The sequence below is a fragment of the Pararge aegeria genome, chromosome 21 (genome assembly GCF_905163445.1).
Source record: "Pararge aegeria chromosome 21, ilParAegt1.1, whole genome shotgun sequence".
NCBI classification, from domain to species: Eukaryota; Metazoa; Arthropoda; class Insecta; order Lepidoptera; family Nymphalidae; genus Pararge; species Pararge aegeria.
In genome coordinates, this window is record NC_053200.1 from 683,254 (window position 1) to 700,086 (window position 16,833).

Genomic DNA, 16,833 nt, shown 5'->3' on the forward strand with positions numbered 1-16,833 from the left:
GAAATGTTAGTGTTTTTAGCAGAGACAATCTTAAATTATTTAATAATTTATATGGACATAAAAAGCAACATTACGCGTTGAAGTTCGTCAGGATGTCAAATTTGAACAACTTGACACTTCTCCGATAGAGTGTTGTTCATATTCATAGTTTGAAGTTTATTAGTGTTTGCTTGAGTTCGAAAAAGTGCATTTCATTGTTTTTTTTTTCCATTATTAATTAGAGTAAATTTTATTAACAATGAGTTCAAATTGTGTGGAAATTGTTTCTTGTGGCGGGCTCAGGTGTGTGCAAACGTTAATTGGTGAACAAAAGGTCAATTATTTAACTTTTTTGGAAAAAAAACAGCTAATAACATCACCGAAACTTTTTAAAACTAGTAAAAATCTAGTCTAAATACTAATCTAAATCGTTAGAGGCAATTTAATAGATCGTTAAACAATACTCGTTGGTTTGTAAATGATATTGTCAGTATTGCATATTTTTTTCTAATGAAAAGAACGTTTGGAACGCGGCTGTTTAAAAATATTTAAATAACTGTACAAAAGACACCAGATTTACACATAAACATTTGAGTGCTGTTATTTATTTATTTATTTTCGGCAAACAGCGCATAGATACTTCTTTATCCCACCAATTATCAATTGAAATTTCCAATCATAATTCGCATGTTGACCATAATCGTAGTGATTTTCAAAGATTATTTGATATTGTTTGTCATTTGGCATAGCAAGAACTGCCTTTTAGAGGACATCATGAGTCCAATAGTTCATTAAATAAAGGAAATTTCGTAGAACTTGTATTGTTACTTTCAAAATAGGATCTTATTTTAGAAAAACATATGCAAAATCAACTAAGCGGCAAATCCGAGCCGAGTTATTTATCTAATAAAATTCAAAATGATATTATTCATTCCGTAGCTGATGTAATTAAGTCTCGCGTCGATTTTAAATTAATTTGACATCATTTGTTTCGGTTATTATCGATGTAACTCCCGATGTTAGCAACAGAGAACTCCGTTAATGTGTCTGAAAGTCTTACGTCGGACACACTTGAATATATTTTTTTAGGGCTTGCCCATCTTCAAAACCCTAGGAACGCCACTGATCTAAGTATATATAGTTCTGCATTACATATTTATATAGTTTATCCAGGGTGACAAGTGTCGGCAAATCAAACGCTTTCTTTATTCTAATAGTCCTATACAAAGCACTGAGTTACATATCTTTAACATTGTACTAACATGTCGGTAATAACTACACGTGCCAGTAGACTTAGACGTTTCTGTTATACACCCAGGATAAATCCAGCTCTGAATTCTCCATCACCGTCCCATGGAAGATTAAAATTTGAGGCAATATGAACCGAAAATATCAATAATTCTATGGAGAAACATCGCTTCTTCAACACACTGGGTGCGACCATATTCGCGACCTAATTCAAGCTCTTTCTTTGTAATAATTGACGGACCGCGCAGATGCTGCCACGCGCCAAGCCGGGGCGTAGGTGTTAAGTCTCAGGCGCCCGTAATCAGCACTGCCGCTCGGGACAGCATCGCAGCTTCGGTAGTAGTTCCCTGGACGAGCTCTGTGTACGTGCGCAGGTGCAGCAGGTGTTTCCGCAGTACCCGCGCGCGCTGCTGGCCGCCGACCTGGCCGCGTCGCGCTCCGCCGACCTCACCGTCGACAACATCCTGGAGGGCCGCCTGCCGCGCGCGCGCCCGCCCGCCGCGCCCGCCGCCGCGGGTAAGCCAGCGTCTGGCCCGCGCGGCGCCTCGGGACTCCCGGTGGCGCATTACAATGTTGTGTCGAAGTTCGCTTGAAGCGCTAATCAGTGTTCCGCGTCGCAGGTACGCCCGAGCCGGCGGCCGCGCCCCGCGCCGCGCCGCCCGAGCCGACGCCAGAGGAACGCAGTGAACCGCAAAACCTGTGAGTGACTCCTTCGGTTCCATTCTCCAATAAAACCACCTAAGAACGCCACGATAGTCCACACGGCCCGTTGTATGTGGCGTCGAGCTTTACCCATTTCGCATTCAGTCTAGCGCGCCGCGTTGTTTACATAGTGTGAATCTTTTTATTTACTTTTTTTTTGTTGAGAAGGAAAAATCCCTACGGATTTCAGCCTCGTGGTACCACGTGGTACCACGACACGCGACAGATTTTCGCACACTTTTACTATTATACTGTAGACCGTACGTCGCGGTTTCACGTCTTGCACCGTGTGGCACGCCACAATTTTTCTATGTAGAACACCGCAACGATAATACATTGTGTGATCAATCTTCACAAATGTATGCTTATGCTCTTTTTACAATCTCATGTCGACGTATAGATATCGCAGGCTGCGTTTGAACGCTTTGAGAACTGTCCACTGCGGGGCACGGGTCTCCTTTCAAAATGAGAAGGGTTTTAGACTGTAGCCCACCACGCCGGCTCAGGGCTGATCGGTTGATTTCCCACGCTTTTGAGAACATTATATTGCGAAGAGGCATGCAGGGTTCCTCGCGATGTTTCCGTCACCGTTAAAGCATCTTAATCTCTTAAAACGTTCGTAAGTTAGTGAAGTGGGACTCGGTCCTAGGCTATCGCCGCTTTAATGTATCCCGGAAGCCAGTTCCTTCGGAACAACCTTCTGCTTCTGCACGGTCGATGCTAACGTTGCCGCGGGCCGCAGCGCGCCGCGGTTCCCGCACAGCGCGGCGGAGCGCGAGGCCATGCTGCGCCGCCGCAAGCAGCTGCTGCTCGACAGCGCGCGCCGCCGCTACCTGGAGCGCATGCGCGCGCGCCCCGCCCCCGCCGCGCCCTCCGCCCCCGCCGCGCCCGCCGCGCCCGCGGGTGGCTCGCGCAGCTGAGTGTTCCGCGACGTGTTCGCGCGCCTCGCTAGGCCGCGCCTCGCCGCCGAGCCTGCCGATGCACACGTTATTGGCGACGGCGGGACGGCTCCCGGCGCAGTTGCTGAAGATCGGGTCGCCGTCCCCGGTGACGCGGATACCGCTGATGTTCATGTGGACGAGAATAACTTTGCCACTCACGATAATATTGGCACTGCGGCGGAAGCGATCCGCGGAACTTTTGAATCTGACTTTAATAGTGGTAATGAGTACACATCCCCTTGCACTGTTTCCACCGTCTCTCCTACTGTGACCTGTAATATTGTCGCCGGCAATACTGTCACCGGCCCTCGTAATACTTTTGCTGGCAATACCGGCAGCGCCACCGGTGATACTAGCACCTTTAAAAATACTGCTAGTACTAGTAACGGCAACGGAACTGGATTGGGAGCGAGTACGATCAACGTTCTTAACGGTTTTGCCAGTATTGGCACTGATGTTTCCACGCCAATTAATTTTAATACTACTTTAAATAATGCCAATACGGTCATCAGGGCCACCACCAGCGGTGTTAACATAAGAAATAATAACGCTGGCGATACAAATAACTGCGATGATAATAATCTTGCCAGAAACACACGTAATGTTGAATCAGTAGAAAATGCTGCGAGCAACATGACCAATGTCAATCAAAGAAATAATATTGCGAGAAACCTGGCTTATATCCCTATTAGAAATGACATTGCCAACATCGTGGTCAACTATCCGGGCATTACGAGTCTACCGAACAACACATCCGCAACCCGTAGAAGCGTGTTCCGTCGGCTATTCATGCGCATGACGCGCCCTCGGCCTCACGGGCACATCACCCACGAACAAACTTATTCCTCCAACTCTAGTGTATAAACTATCTCATTAATTGATAATATTAAATATCAATTTCAAAGGGAGAAAATAACCATGTAAATAGATCCCTACTTAATGACGTAGTAAATCGATTGTATTACAATTTAACGAGAAATAAGATATGTCATGTCCATTATCATATTTTATTAAACTTTTTTATTGATATTCAAAGTCGTTTTCGTAGTAAACTAGAAGCTTTTTTTAATAAAAAATATAATATTTTTGTACTCGGACTCGGATGCATGGTTAAAATAACAATATTATTGGTACTGGCAACGGAGTTTCCAACACTGGCATTGATGATGCAAATATAATCTTTTTAAAGAATTTAACCTTTTTATTATCTTGCACTAATTTAGAAAGTTTTATATGACATGTTATGCACAGTTTTGTATACACTTTATCAACAATATGAATGTATAATGATTTTTTAATAAAAAGCATTTAAATTAGTATTGAGTTAAACGATCTAGGGCTGGATCCCAAAATGGCAGTGATAGTTGTAAATCGTACTGATAGTTTACTTTCCTTAGCTAAGGTAAAATAAAGGCAGGTTTTTTTTCTCGGCGCTTGAGACGTTCTTCATCCGCCTCTAGGGAATTTAAGTAGATGAATTTATGAAATTTTTTGAAACTTTCAAAAACCATAGAAACCTGCGAGATGTTAACTAAGGGCTTTATTTAAACGTGTGTTATAACTAATAAGTTAAATGTATGTCAAGACGATGACGTAACAGCATACGTGCGAAAGAGAGAGATACATGATGTAAGGCTGATTTTGACTGTACTATTGTAGTTGTATATACTTGAGGTTGAATGTTACGTTTTTCACTCGGCGAGGTTCAGACGGTCGGGCGACATTGTTATGTCTCGAATGGTTAGTGTACGGTCTCTACATGCATACATACTAACAGTATCCCTGACCGATTAAGGCCACGCCGGACAATCTATTTGAACATATGTATATATATATATATATATATATATGAGCCTCCTTGACGTGTCCGTGAACGGCGGACCAGACGAATGCCGGAAATGTGAGCGAATGTGCCTGGCAAGCCAAAATTTTTTCTGAAAATCAAGTCAATTTCCAAACTACGGGCTGGAACTGAGAATTTCTTGATAGATAAACCCAATACTTATTAATTGGCCCCAACTCGGACCTCGTAATGTCCAGTCCCATCCTTTAGGTATCAGCACAGTAACAGACTCTGGAGCCGGGGTAGTTGAAAACTAAATATGACACTAAACAATGCCAATTATATTTTTTTAATTGATGATTTATATAAGAATGTTCTACAGCAGTGCCAGATTTTAGCAAATTTGTTTTAGGTATATATATCTAAATCCTAATATTATTGGAGGATTCGTCATGTTGAAGTGTTACTTTGTAATCGCAACAAATCTCAAGTATTTCCTCTTCGAACTAGAGAGCGCAAACTAGGTGAGATTGTGCTCGCTTCATGGCATTCCCAATCCTTAAATCGGGCAATAAATGAGCTTTGAATATATAGCCCAAGACGAAACGTAGCGGAAGACCTTCTCTCATATTCCAAAGTTTATACTCTATATCGTACCTACTAGAAGGATTAATTGCATAAGTATACGCTGGTAGGGTTACCTAGCCTTCTACTAAAAGACCGCACACTCCATTTCATTTCAAGAATCTTTTTGATGAATGAGACCGGTATGTGATAATTTATTTGCTGACCGTCTGACCCGGGCTCTTAGTCGTGTCCGGACTGTCTGATAACCTTCCCGACGGGACTTCGTACAGCAAGACCCCTAACAAGACAACGGTGGCTGTGTGTTTGGACACGATTGTATACATATATTACATTTTACTCTTCTACTTGTATTCGCACATATTTACAGTTCACGTTTAGAAATTAACATTTTAGAAGTTTTAGACTCCACCCCGCCACGAAAGGTGACAGAGTAGAACCTGCGCAGGCACACACGAAAACGCCACACCAAACACACACACACACACACACACACACCACACACACATACACCACACACACACACCACACACATTCACATCAGAATGGGTTTATAAAGACTTTACATTGTTGACGTTTTGTTTAAAAAATATAATCCTCATTTTTCGGATCTTAAGGTATGTCAAATAAATTCACTTTTTAGAATAGTACTGCTTTAGTAGTAACTATGTAGTAGTAAGCCTCCTGTTATGTCTTTCAGTTAGTGGCAGTGATAGAAACGAAACCTCTCCTTCAATTAACTCTAGTAAACGAGATCTCGAATAGAAAAGGAAACAATCATTCCATCTATGATAAGAAGTCATTAGACTGTTTTTACCTTTCGTGCGCGAGTCGTACTATTTTTACATAAATTAATATAATGAACACAATTTAAAAAGTTGCTTTATCCACAATATATACTATACCTACCCACTTACTGTGTGATAGACACACTAATATTATTACTATGAAAGTTTGTGAAATTTTGGATGTGTGAATGCTTGATACTCAGTTACGTTAAATTAGCGAAACAAACAAAGTTAGCCCTTACCTAGCCCGGTCCTGGATTAAATCTCGTTTTTTTACTGTAAACCATTTTATATAGGGGTAAACAGGTGCGTTTTGTGAAATCCACCTTTATTGCGCGCCGAACACGAATGATACAATACATGAAGTACAACGAATATATAAAGTACTTACTGTACGCTCGGCTGCTTTGTTTTTTTTATTTTTATGACCGGATAAAAACCAGCTGTCTCTTTCCGCAAAAGCGTTGCGGAAAGGATGGCAACACTTTTTAAGTAGGTATTCGCGAAATGCCATTTGTTGGCGCAAAATTGAAATTGAATATTGATAGAATTGACGAAACTACAGAGGACTTCTTTAGTTCCGTGGGTTTTGTATAGTAAGTTATATTAACAAAATACCAGTAAAGATTCTGTCCAATATTAATGGGATTTAGTTCATTTCATAATTTACATAGAATTTGTAAAAATGATTGTCCACATTTTTTTTAAATTAAATTGATGTGATATGTGTATTTAGAATTAAAATTTTGTTAGAGGTATTCATAATTCACAAAAAATCTCTCTTAACTCGTGTTTTGGTCGGAGCGTGGTCACCATGTATGTCACAAACCCGTTCGGTGCAATGCGTTTGTTCGCGTGAATTAGCGCGCATAAGAGGGTTGAGTTTCACAGAGACAGTCCAGCCTGACTATCAGACTTCAGGTGTACACCGACCAAAAGACGTGTGTTTGAAAAAAAATGTTATGAATAAGAATGTTTAATAAGTTGTATTATATAACTTATTAAACTCGATGTTTAATTGAGAAGTCAGAATAAATGTTAAGTGTTTTAGTGATATTTTGTGATGCGTGTTAATTGTATAGCTCTAATATAAAATAATGCGAGAACTTCAATATATAATAAATTTATTTAAAAACTCGTATACAATGCGACTGAATCTCCCAGACCAAGAGTGATCTGTACGAGATATCGTAAACATTGTAACGTCAAAGTAAAATTGGCCTAATTTTACTCGTCTTAGAGTTGCAAATTCTGTAATCTCGTATCAACAACAGTACTTGCCGTAGAAGTGTGAATGAATATAAGCTTTAAGAATGGGCCATAAATTCCATTTTACTCTGACTTTATAGACGAAATAGTCTGAATAGTCTTTATTTTTTAGTCGATAGTCGAAACTGTCCCTGAATAAGGAACGTAAAAATCTTATTGTAATGGTACTGAATGAAGGTAAACAACATATTATGAGTATGTATTTACACTATTGCAGGCATTTTTATAAAAAGTGCTTTATTTCTGCAACTCTATCCTTTGAGCGGTAAACAAACCTCAGTGCTTAGTCACACGGTTAGTAACTTTGTATCTAGAGATCATGAAAGATTTGCTTACTTATCTTTTGTCATCTGAGACCTAAATAAGCTAAAGCTAGCCTAATAAGTATAGGTATTTCTTGGTCTAAGACCTTTTGTAACAGTCGCAAATTCAACAAGCTCGTATATAGTCGAAAAACTTAATCCCGGACGATTCTCTGTTTAAAGTCAAATTTTGACAACCTTTCAATCAGTTTCTGCCGGGAAAATGGACAGTTCTTAAATGATGAAAGACTTCACTACATGAATTTCGTGTAAGTTCAATGCTATAAACTGTAAAGAATTATAATCCCAATGAAAATATAAATAAGTTGACTATCTAGAAGCTTCATTGTAAAAGCAGGTATTTAGTTTACTATCTAGAGAAATAAACATAATTTTAATTAACATATATTTCAGTTTCCACTGTACTGATATAAAAATATCTTGTATAAATTTAAATCACATTTATTTGTATGTGCAAACCATAATATTTTTGTCGTAGTTGCCATGGTAATCCGTGAGCCTATTTAACATTAAATGTGTATTATTTTATGACACCTTCGTACAGTTATTTCTCTGTAATGATCTCAGGAAAAACTTGTGGAACAAATGTTTTTCTCCGTCGACTTATTAACCTCACTCTTTTCGAACTAGCCGTGCATTATATATTACGAGTCTTGTTATAATTATTAAATAATATGTATTAACGCTCAGCAACGATCCGAATGAATTAATCTTGTTATACCGCGTACTAAAGGCGATACAAGATCGCCATAGCTAATTACAGCGGTATTCTGGACTTCTAGTCAGTCAAGTTACAGTATTTAATCTAACTAATCGTGACTGAATATTTTGTATTTTGGTCACAATCAGTCTAGTTATTATTTCTTATGCTGTACTGTTTATCACGCTAACATAATACAACAGTAACAAGTTATCTCACTTCTGATGATTGAATTAATTGTCGTTTTTTATGATATCAGTTACTCATAATTATTGTTTTATTGTAATTTTTATTGATACTCACAAATCGAGGGTGCCTCTCCGCCCCCCCCCGTCTTGGCTACGCCACTGAGCTATGTGGGTCATATTTAATAAATAACAGATGCGACGCCTAGTAGCTTTTAATACGTAGTTATAATGTGTTGCTAGTTCAGTTATATAAAATGTCAACTTCACAAATTGATAGCTCTCAAACTACTCTAATAAAGTCGGATGAATGTTAAAAACACACACTGCTTGTGAGAGCGGGAAAGAATTCACTCTTTTCTTTTTTTTAATAATAGGAACATGGTACTGAGAAAATATAAGTAGGTACGTCTTTCTTGACGCGACACATCTTAGACCTCACTATTATTATAAGATAAGAAGATGTTCAAGTAAAAAAATATCCTATTACTTTTGAAGCTCGCAGTTTTGGCTTGATTATAGTACTCCATTTTCCGATAAGGACGGTGCGCACTTGCTGTGTGAACGAACGTTCAACGGATCGGATTATTAAAAGAAGTTGTTGTCAACCTGTCAATAATCCAATTGGCTGAATATATAATATCCATTTCGTTTAAATTTGTTTAAAACTTAATAGTAACGTGAAACGGAAACATACGTACCTATATCAAGCGTCGGGCTCCAGTACAACGCAGAGCGTGTCTAAGTATGTTTCGATGTGTGTACTACTCGCTGGCTAGGGGCTGGCGACTTATTTTTCTATAATATTGAAAATGTATTTTTCTAACGAGTAGATGCTATTTTAAATATCGATGAATGTTGTCCATAGTTATTAAGTTAGACTTAAATATTATCATCGATTAGTTTTTTGCGTTATATAAATCCTCGTAAGATTTCATAAATATTGCTCGATGTCTATTAATCTGTAATTCATACTAGTGCTTTTTGATCCAGTAGGAAATTTGTAAAAGGAAATCATAAGTATGACAAAAAGCTGTTTACTGCACTATTTTAATGATAAATTTTACCTAATTTATGAATGCCAGTAATCAGAATCAGATGTTTCTTTATATGTTCATCATGATATTATCGCATTCCCAAGTTTTATATTTCATCTGTATGCTCAGGCTTTCATCTTTCGCCTTAAGCGAATTATTTGCCATATGATATTATAAAATAATTAATTTTACATGGCACACACATATTGTATGGTGTCATTAATTTTTTCACACAATGTTTACTGTAGTAATTTTTAAATTGTATATGCTTAATCTAAGTTAAGATACATAGAAAAATTATTTTAGTAACGTGAGGCTGCAATACTTTATTACATTATAATGTTAATTATTACAATTTCCAAATATCTGATTACAACTACAGAGTTTCTAGAGGTTAGTGAATAAAATATACAGTTGAAGTAGTAGTTTGATAAATGTTACATACTAGTTGTTTTTACTTTATTATATACAAACGAAATAAAATGTTAATCTCTTGTAAAGCTTACATTGTACTTAAATGTGTGTTAAAAGCTTGAATATATGATTTCGGCTTGATTCATTTTCGCGATATGCATTCATATTCACTAAGCAATAAATCTACCGAGCCCAACACCTCTTATTAACCATTGTTTTATTATAACCAGATTAAATTTTGGTTGCTTAATGAATATGAGGCTGTATGTTTAGTTATTTGTGTTATAAATAAATAGATTGTAATGTTACTAAAATTTATTGAAAACTAGTCAAAAATAAAATTATTGCATTAAAAAACTTGTATTTTATTTCCTCACATCAAAAAATCATCATCAGTTAATACAACGATTCACAAAGAGAGTACCTAAGTGCACGGCTGCACCAGTCTCATGCAACACCAATATAAATAAGTACTTTAAAAACATGCCAATATTTTGAAATTGATTGCCATTTGCAGACATTTTGCCTTTCTATCGGACCGATTTTGGTGGTTAGAAAATTTTTAAGAACAATGAATAAGGAAAGGACTAGGCAATGCTCAATGTATGATACTTTGTTGGGCCATGGTTGTTACATGACATGACAGAAGTCTTCTAGAGACCTCAAAATTTGGGAGTCAAGCTGGAGAATAGCCAGAGCCAGGTGGTACTACATCCATGGCTCAAGTATTAAAATTCATTTGTATGGCTCAGCAATTCAAATTGGGCCTATGATATGTTAATTTTAGTCAAATCTTTAAGCTATTTAGTTAAATGAAACAATAAATATAATGAATGCAATATTATTATTACTGAACAGAAAGAATACACTAAAGAAAGGCTTATCCTATGAAGTTTATAACCACAATATGCAGCACTAAGTGTGCAAATATGAAATCTGCAAATCCTCTCTCAGCGCTCAGGCCCAAGAATTCACTTTTGTTCTCTGGATTAACTTGTAGTCTCAAACATACTGAAAAGAAGAAAATGCATGTTTTCAGGAGATATATAACTATTTTTAAATATATTTATTAATATGGTAGCATGGTAATTAGTCAAAAGGCACACTAGTGGAGCTTGTAATGAGTTTTGACATGTATACAATATTCTATTTTAGGATGATTGTATTTCTTTTAAAAACGACTTGATTGTTGTTTTATTTCCTCCTACTTCTACACTAGTGGTGTGTATGGAGACTGTTTTTCCTTACCTCCGAGGACAAAGCAGCTGACTGTAGAAATAAAGCCGCTGAGAAAGGAATTGAATGGGAATGTGCCGACGAGGCAACAGTAAACGAATTGTATGACGGCGGTCAAGAACACATATAGAAGATACGCGTCAATGATTTTCAACTTCTTGGCAGTTTTTGTTGTGTATTCTTGATACAGCTTAGGGATTACGGAAGCTATAGAAGTCATTTTGATTCTAAATAAATGTGTAAATGCACAGCCCGGCGTTTAGTTTAGTTTAATACTTTGACAGTTTTTTGACATTAAAACTTAGCAAATGACGTGGTCTTGGGACTTTTGGCCACAGATAAAATACCGTTCAGGAATAATAATCTTTACAATTATCTGTGCCACCACCTCTTATAGTATATTATACAAGTAGTCAGCGTACGTTTTGCAAAATGCTATGTATGCAAAATAGGATGATGACTATACAAACACTGGGGCAATCAGAATGTTTATGAAACAATAATGATTACAAATACTAATGATTAGACACAGTAAGGTATAATTGGTCCTAATTTTAGTCAGCATGCATATTAATAAGTTATTAATATGCATTGGTCTTATTTTATTCTTTGTTAGCTTTTGTTTAGAAATATTCGAAAACTTGACGCTCTCAGGACACAATGACGATCTACAAGGAACATTTATACTCTAGGGAGATCTACAGTCAGCAAGTTTAAAAAAAAACTAATGTCAATCCTGTCATTGTGTCAATTTGTCAAACAATTTTGATTTGATAATTTTTGCGTGTCATTCAGAAAAAAAATTTAAAACTTTATTTTGAGATAAGTCGTGGACAAAATAATCAAAAATCAAAATGCTAAGTCTCAATGAAAACTTTCCTGAATATGCTGTTCCTGGTGCAAAACAAGTACGCTTCGAACCTTACGCTGACAATGGAGGCAGCGTCGTTGCAATAGCCGGCGACGACTACGCGGTCATCGGGGCTGATACTCGCCTCAGTACAGGCTTTTCCATCTACACAAGGGAACAGAAGAAGCTGTTCAAGCTATCTGACCTGACTGTGCTGGGAGCTACGGGATGCTGGTGCGACACCCTCACTCTCACAAGACTGCTGCAGGCGCGCATGCGAATGTACGAACACGAGCATAACAAGGCTATGTCGACACCTGCTGTGGCGCAGATGCTGTCCACAATGCTATATTACAAGAGATTTTTCCCTTACTATATTTCTAATGTGTTGGCTGGACTAGATGCTGAAGGAAAGGGATGTGTCTACAGCTATGATCCTATCGGCCACTGTGAACGATCCAATTACCGCGCCGGTGGCTCTGCAGGCGCTCAGCTACAACCTCTTCTTGACAATCAAATTGGTTTAAAAAATATGCAAAATGTTCAAGAAGCACCCCTTCCGAGAGAGAAGGCTTTAGCTCTTCTCAAGGATGTGTTTATCAGTGCAGCCGAGCGTGACATTTATACTGGCGACTGCATCTATATACTAATCATAACAGCCAGTGGTATCCAGGAGGAGAAGTTCCAACTCCGCAAGGATTAAAACTTGTATTGAATAGTAAATGTAAAATAAAGATTTTTTTAAATAAATAATTGTTTAATTTTCAATAAGAACTTTAATACCTTAACAAAACAGACTTAAAAATAAGTAACTGAATATATACTAAGAATTATAATAATTAGTTACAGGAAACCAAATTATAATTACATATTTGTTCAAACTATTTACAAATCTCAATTGAAATGACTAACAATTTAATACATTTAATTCATTTATATTTAGGCATAACAAATATATTTCTAGGAAAGTTTTTCTCAAATATTTCTGTTATTACTTCCTGCCTTGTGTTGTCACCTAGGACTGTAGCTTTTAATCTTGGTGGAATAGTGTTACCCGTCACTAGAGGTAGAATATTGTAACACAACTCAAACTTGTCTTTTGGTGGAACTGTCACAGAAAACTTCTTATACCCAGAGAATATGTAAGTGTCAGTTCCTTCCACTGTCAGGCTGAGCCTGATAGGAACATCAGTTCTACCAGTTAGTCTACACTTCAGTGGAACAGAAGTCATTAGTTCTACTACTTCTGGATAATTGACTTCAATGGAAATAGGACATTCTTCTATTGCTATCCCTGATAGTGCAGTGGTGCTCATCACACAGTGACCACAAGTGTTACTTTTCCGCCTCCACATGATGTTGTATAACCCTACTCTTGTGGGTGGGTCTTTTGGTTTGTACTTTGCCTGCACAGATATGGCATCAGATGCTATGTTTTTTTCAGCCACCTGTAAGTTACTAATACAAGATGTTGGTTTTTTATGATCCCCATACCCAAAGCAATCCACTGTCTCTAACTCAGTATCTAAAATAAGTAAATCCCATGGACTTAGAATTTTTATTTCAGGCATTACTATAAAAGGATCATCTACAAAGCATTTGGTGATTGGCATAAAACTCAGCTCTACAAATTTTGTGGATACTTCAAATGGCTTTATGACTGTAATTTTTGTAGTAAAATCTTTAACACACTGAAGCTTTGGTGTTTCTTGGAAGTCAATATTGTATGTCACTCTTAATTGTACAGTTGCTGTTGCAGTCCTGTTGGTCTTCAAGAAGAATGTGTTGGAGTAAGTGGAAGCTTTGTCCACATTTCCTACTTGGAATTTAAGAGGTTGAGGCTGTGGTTCACCATGTTTAAAACTCAATTCAGTGACAGTTTCAGGATTTGGGTTATCTGGGGAGCTTAAAAGTGAAAGAGCTATTGTCATATCATAAACCAAACTGTCTTCATTATTGATCACTTTGAAGGTTGTTGGAAACCATTCCCCCTGGAGTGCAGGAACTGCATTTTCAATTTCTATAGACAATCTACATTCCCTACTTGTGATACTGGTGGTGTTCATGGGCACTATACAATCATATTCATAGTCACTTTTAGGACTTAATATGAAGTGAAGCAGCTCAGGATGTATGGTTGGTTCTATGGATTTATTTTCTTCAATTTTAAAATTCATTATAACCTTTCTTCTCCTTTCATTATCAAGAATAAATGATACATTTTTAATACTCAAATTGGATCCAATATCATGTGGATTTGATTTAAATTGACATGAGAACCTTTTCACCTTATCACCTTCTAATTTAACAATTGAGGTTTCATTATCCACTATGGGAATTTCAATGGTTTCTGTATTTGTGGCAATTGTAAGGGTAACTGCCTTTGCTTGAAGAGTAGTGTTATAAGTGAGACGCACAAATAATTCAACTTCAATTGTATCATCCATTCTATACTTCACTTGTGTAAATTTTGTCTTTACTTCTAGGAAACTTGATATATTCATCATGTCAATAATGACTGTCATAGGCTCTTTTTCGATAGCCATCTGCCAAAGCTCCAATGCTCTGCTCTGAGAAGAAGCAGGAAGATCCGGCTCAGGCGCTGGAATGTTCAGATTGAGAACAGACATAACATTCCTAAATATCCTGTCCTTATCATTATTTGGCACTTGAATGTGTCTTGAGAGTGCCTCTATAGAGAGCTGGATATAATCTTGAATTTTTGCAGATAAGTAGGCACATTGCAAAGCTCTGTTCAACACATGGGAGGCCAGGAACCACCATTTCTCTCTTCTGTAATCCCAAAGCATATGAGTCAAAAGTGTAAGTGCTTTACCATAGTCTGCACAATAATAATATTCATTTGCCATTTCAACCACTAGCTGCTTTCTCATCCGGGGCGAATGAAAAGTCTTGAACTGGGTGATGGCACTACTAAGGAAACTGATAATCATTCCAGAGTGATTAAAAACTCTCTCATTGTACTGCAAAGCTAGTACAGCAGCCTGCTCTTTTTGAGGGTCATGAGGATCAGCACTAAGCCTCCCTGGCCTCCAGGGCCTCTGACCATAAAATTCCACAATACCTTCCATAGGATCTGGTGGTGGTGGATACTGTAGGGCCTCACAACAGACAGAGCGCATAGCTTGCCTTCTTTTCACTGTAAATTGTGCAGCATGCTGATAATAAAACCCTGGGTGTTGAGACTGAATAGCAGGGAGCCCTAATCCAATTGCTTCATCAAAAAGTTCTCCAAATGCACTATATTGTCTGGCTATCCAAGCATAGTGTTCAAAAAGTAGTTCAGTAGGTCCAATTCTATTTTTATACCGTTCAATGTGGGACTTGAGCTGTGCTATCGCATCTCTGGCCAGGTTCAGTGCAAAGAGCAGCTTGCACAGCTTGTAATTAATGTAGCCAGCAACTGTTCTGATCTCATGTATGTTAGTGTCAACCTGTCGTGTCTCCAGCAAATTGTTGTAAGCATGCATATAGTGCTTGTGTGCAGTGCTCAGGTCCTGCTTTAGCTCGTTCAGGAAACCCAGCTTGAACTGATGTCTAACAAATAAATATTGATGGGTAGTTTTATTTAAATGGTCTCTGTGCTGTTTAATGTTCTTGGTTTCATGGTGATAATAGTTTTGTGCAATATCATAGAAAGCATTCTCTAGTCTCACTATGTAGCCCATCAGATGATCACTGTGAGGTAGAACGAATAATGATTTAGATTGTATTTCACAAGCAGAGCACAGCACTTGTGCTCTTTCAGCTCCAAGCATGTACTCCGAGGGTGGCGGAGAGAGACCGCTCTGGACGACCACCACAGCGACGCGGGTGGCGTGTCCCTCCACCGCAGCGCGTATTGATTGCACCCTCGAAGCACACTCAATGATTTTTTCATTCCACTGTGGGTCATTCCACTCCATATCGTAAAATATGACGACGACGGCAGGTATTAGTGAGACACGTTTTGGGATCCAGTTTTTTTTCAATATTCCCTTCGGTATGTACCACTCGTAGGAGTTTCTTTTTGGTTTAATGACAGGAAATTCAAAGGTGTTATGTAGAAGTTTAAACTGAACAGAGGCGCGGTCGAGGCGGCGATTGTTGGAAAAGGCGTCCCATATAGTCTTGTGTATTGCGTTATTTATCGTGTCCAGGCCTGACAGCCCGATTAGCGCCAGGGGTTTGAGGGTAATCTCTGGCGGAAACTCCGTGCTATCGCTCGGCTGGGCAGTCATCGTGGTACTTTACCTGGGTCAACTGAACGGCCGAAGGTATCAGAATCTGATTTATATTGTTATTTCATATCACCCAACAATATTTACAATTTATTAATCAAATCTAAAAATTATCGAGCTCAACACCCCATCGTCAGACGTCAACCAAGAAACGTCACTTTTTTATTTTACTGCGACTAGACTGCGACAGTGTGAAATTGCGACAGAATAAAAAAATTGCGTTTCTTTTTGTAAAATGTAACAAACTAAAGAATCAATTTGTTTGTTCTAAAATTGAAAATTTGTAATAATTAGGTCGATACACAAATTTTTAACGTTATGAATTTAGAGAGCGGAGATTTCTTTATTATTTTATCTTGAATAATTCCTTGGGACTGATATGTGATTGTATCATCTCTTCTGATATAATGACTCTGAGTCTGCGGGGACATCATACACTGCACTGCTGATATGATTGTTGTACTCTGTGGCTGAGCTGCATTCGGCTGCACTGAAACCTCAAAATATAATTATTTTAGTCTTTTAAGCTTACTGCCTTAACTTAAATCTTTA

The 16,833-nt window shown here is 38.0% G+C and overlaps 4 protein-coding genes across 4 annotated transcripts in view; 2 read left to right on the forward strand and 2 right to left on the reverse strand.

Moving 5' to 3' along the window:
* LOC120633399 (E3 ubiquitin-protein ligase AMFR-like) overlaps nt 1–3,734 on the forward strand; it is a 54,683-nt gene extending 50,949 nt beyond the window's left edge. Inside the window, exons 9-12 of the mRNA XM_039903606.1 lie at nt 1,602–1,743; nt 1,848–1,926; nt 2,612–2,839; nt 2,882–3,734. Coding sequence (XP_039759540.1) covers nt 1,602–1,743; nt 1,848–1,926; nt 2,612–2,839; nt 2,882–3,734 — 1,302 coding nt within the window. The remainder of the gene's footprint in view (nt 1–1,601; nt 1,744–1,847; nt 1,927–2,611; nt 2,840–2,881) is intronic.
* Nucleotides 3,735–10,779: 7,045 nt separating this feature from the next.
* Nucleotides 10,780–11,508, reverse strand: LOC120633386 (dolichyl-diphosphooligosaccharide--protein glycosyltransferase subunit DAD1). Its single transcript, XM_039903589.1, has 2 exons — nt 11,203–11,508; nt 10,780–10,965 (listed from the first exon to the last, which is right to left on the reverse strand). Exons 1-2 carry the CDS (start codon nt 11,408–11,410, stop codon nt 10,835–10,837), a joined length of 339 nt encoding a protein of 112 aa, XP_039759523.1. The 5' UTR covers nt 11,411–11,508; the 3' UTR covers nt 10,780–10,834.
* A 430-nt stretch (nt 11,509–11,938) lies between these two features.
* Nucleotides 11,939–12,790, forward strand: LOC120633052 (proteasome subunit beta type-1). Its single transcript, XM_039903134.1, has one exon. It carries the CDS (start codon nt 12,045–12,047, stop codon nt 12,741–12,743), a length of 699 nt encoding a protein of 232 aa, XP_039759068.1. The 5' UTR covers nt 11,939–12,044; the 3' UTR covers nt 12,744–12,790.
* Nucleotides 12,791–12,865: 75 nt separating this feature from the next.
* Nucleotides 12,866–16,450, reverse strand: LOC120633051 (trafficking protein particle complex subunit 11). The gene has a single exon (XM_039903133.1). It carries the CDS (start codon nt 16,279–16,281, stop codon nt 12,970–12,972), a length of 3,312 nt encoding a protein of 1,103 aa, XP_039759067.1. The 5' UTR covers nt 16,282–16,450; the 3' UTR covers nt 12,866–12,969.
* Between the last annotated feature and the right edge of the window lie 383 nt (nt 16,451–16,833).

Coding starts and splice junctions, on each gene's coding strand:
- LOC120633051 (XM_039903133.1), bottom strand. CDS start 16,281: ATGACTGCCCAGCCGAGCGATAGCACGGAGTTTCCGCCAGAGATTACC.
- LOC120633386 (XM_039903589.1), bottom strand. CDS start 11,410: ATGACTTCTATAGCTTCCGTAATCCCTAAGCTGTATCAAGAATACACA. Junction 10,966..11,202: donor CAGCTGCTTTGTCCTCGGAG/GTAAGGAAAAAC, acceptor TCTTCTTTTCAG/TATGTTTGAGACTACAAGTT.
- LOC120633052 (XM_039903134.1), top strand. CDS start 12,045: ATGCTAAGTCTCAATGAAAACTTTCCTGAATATGCTGTTCCTGGTGCA.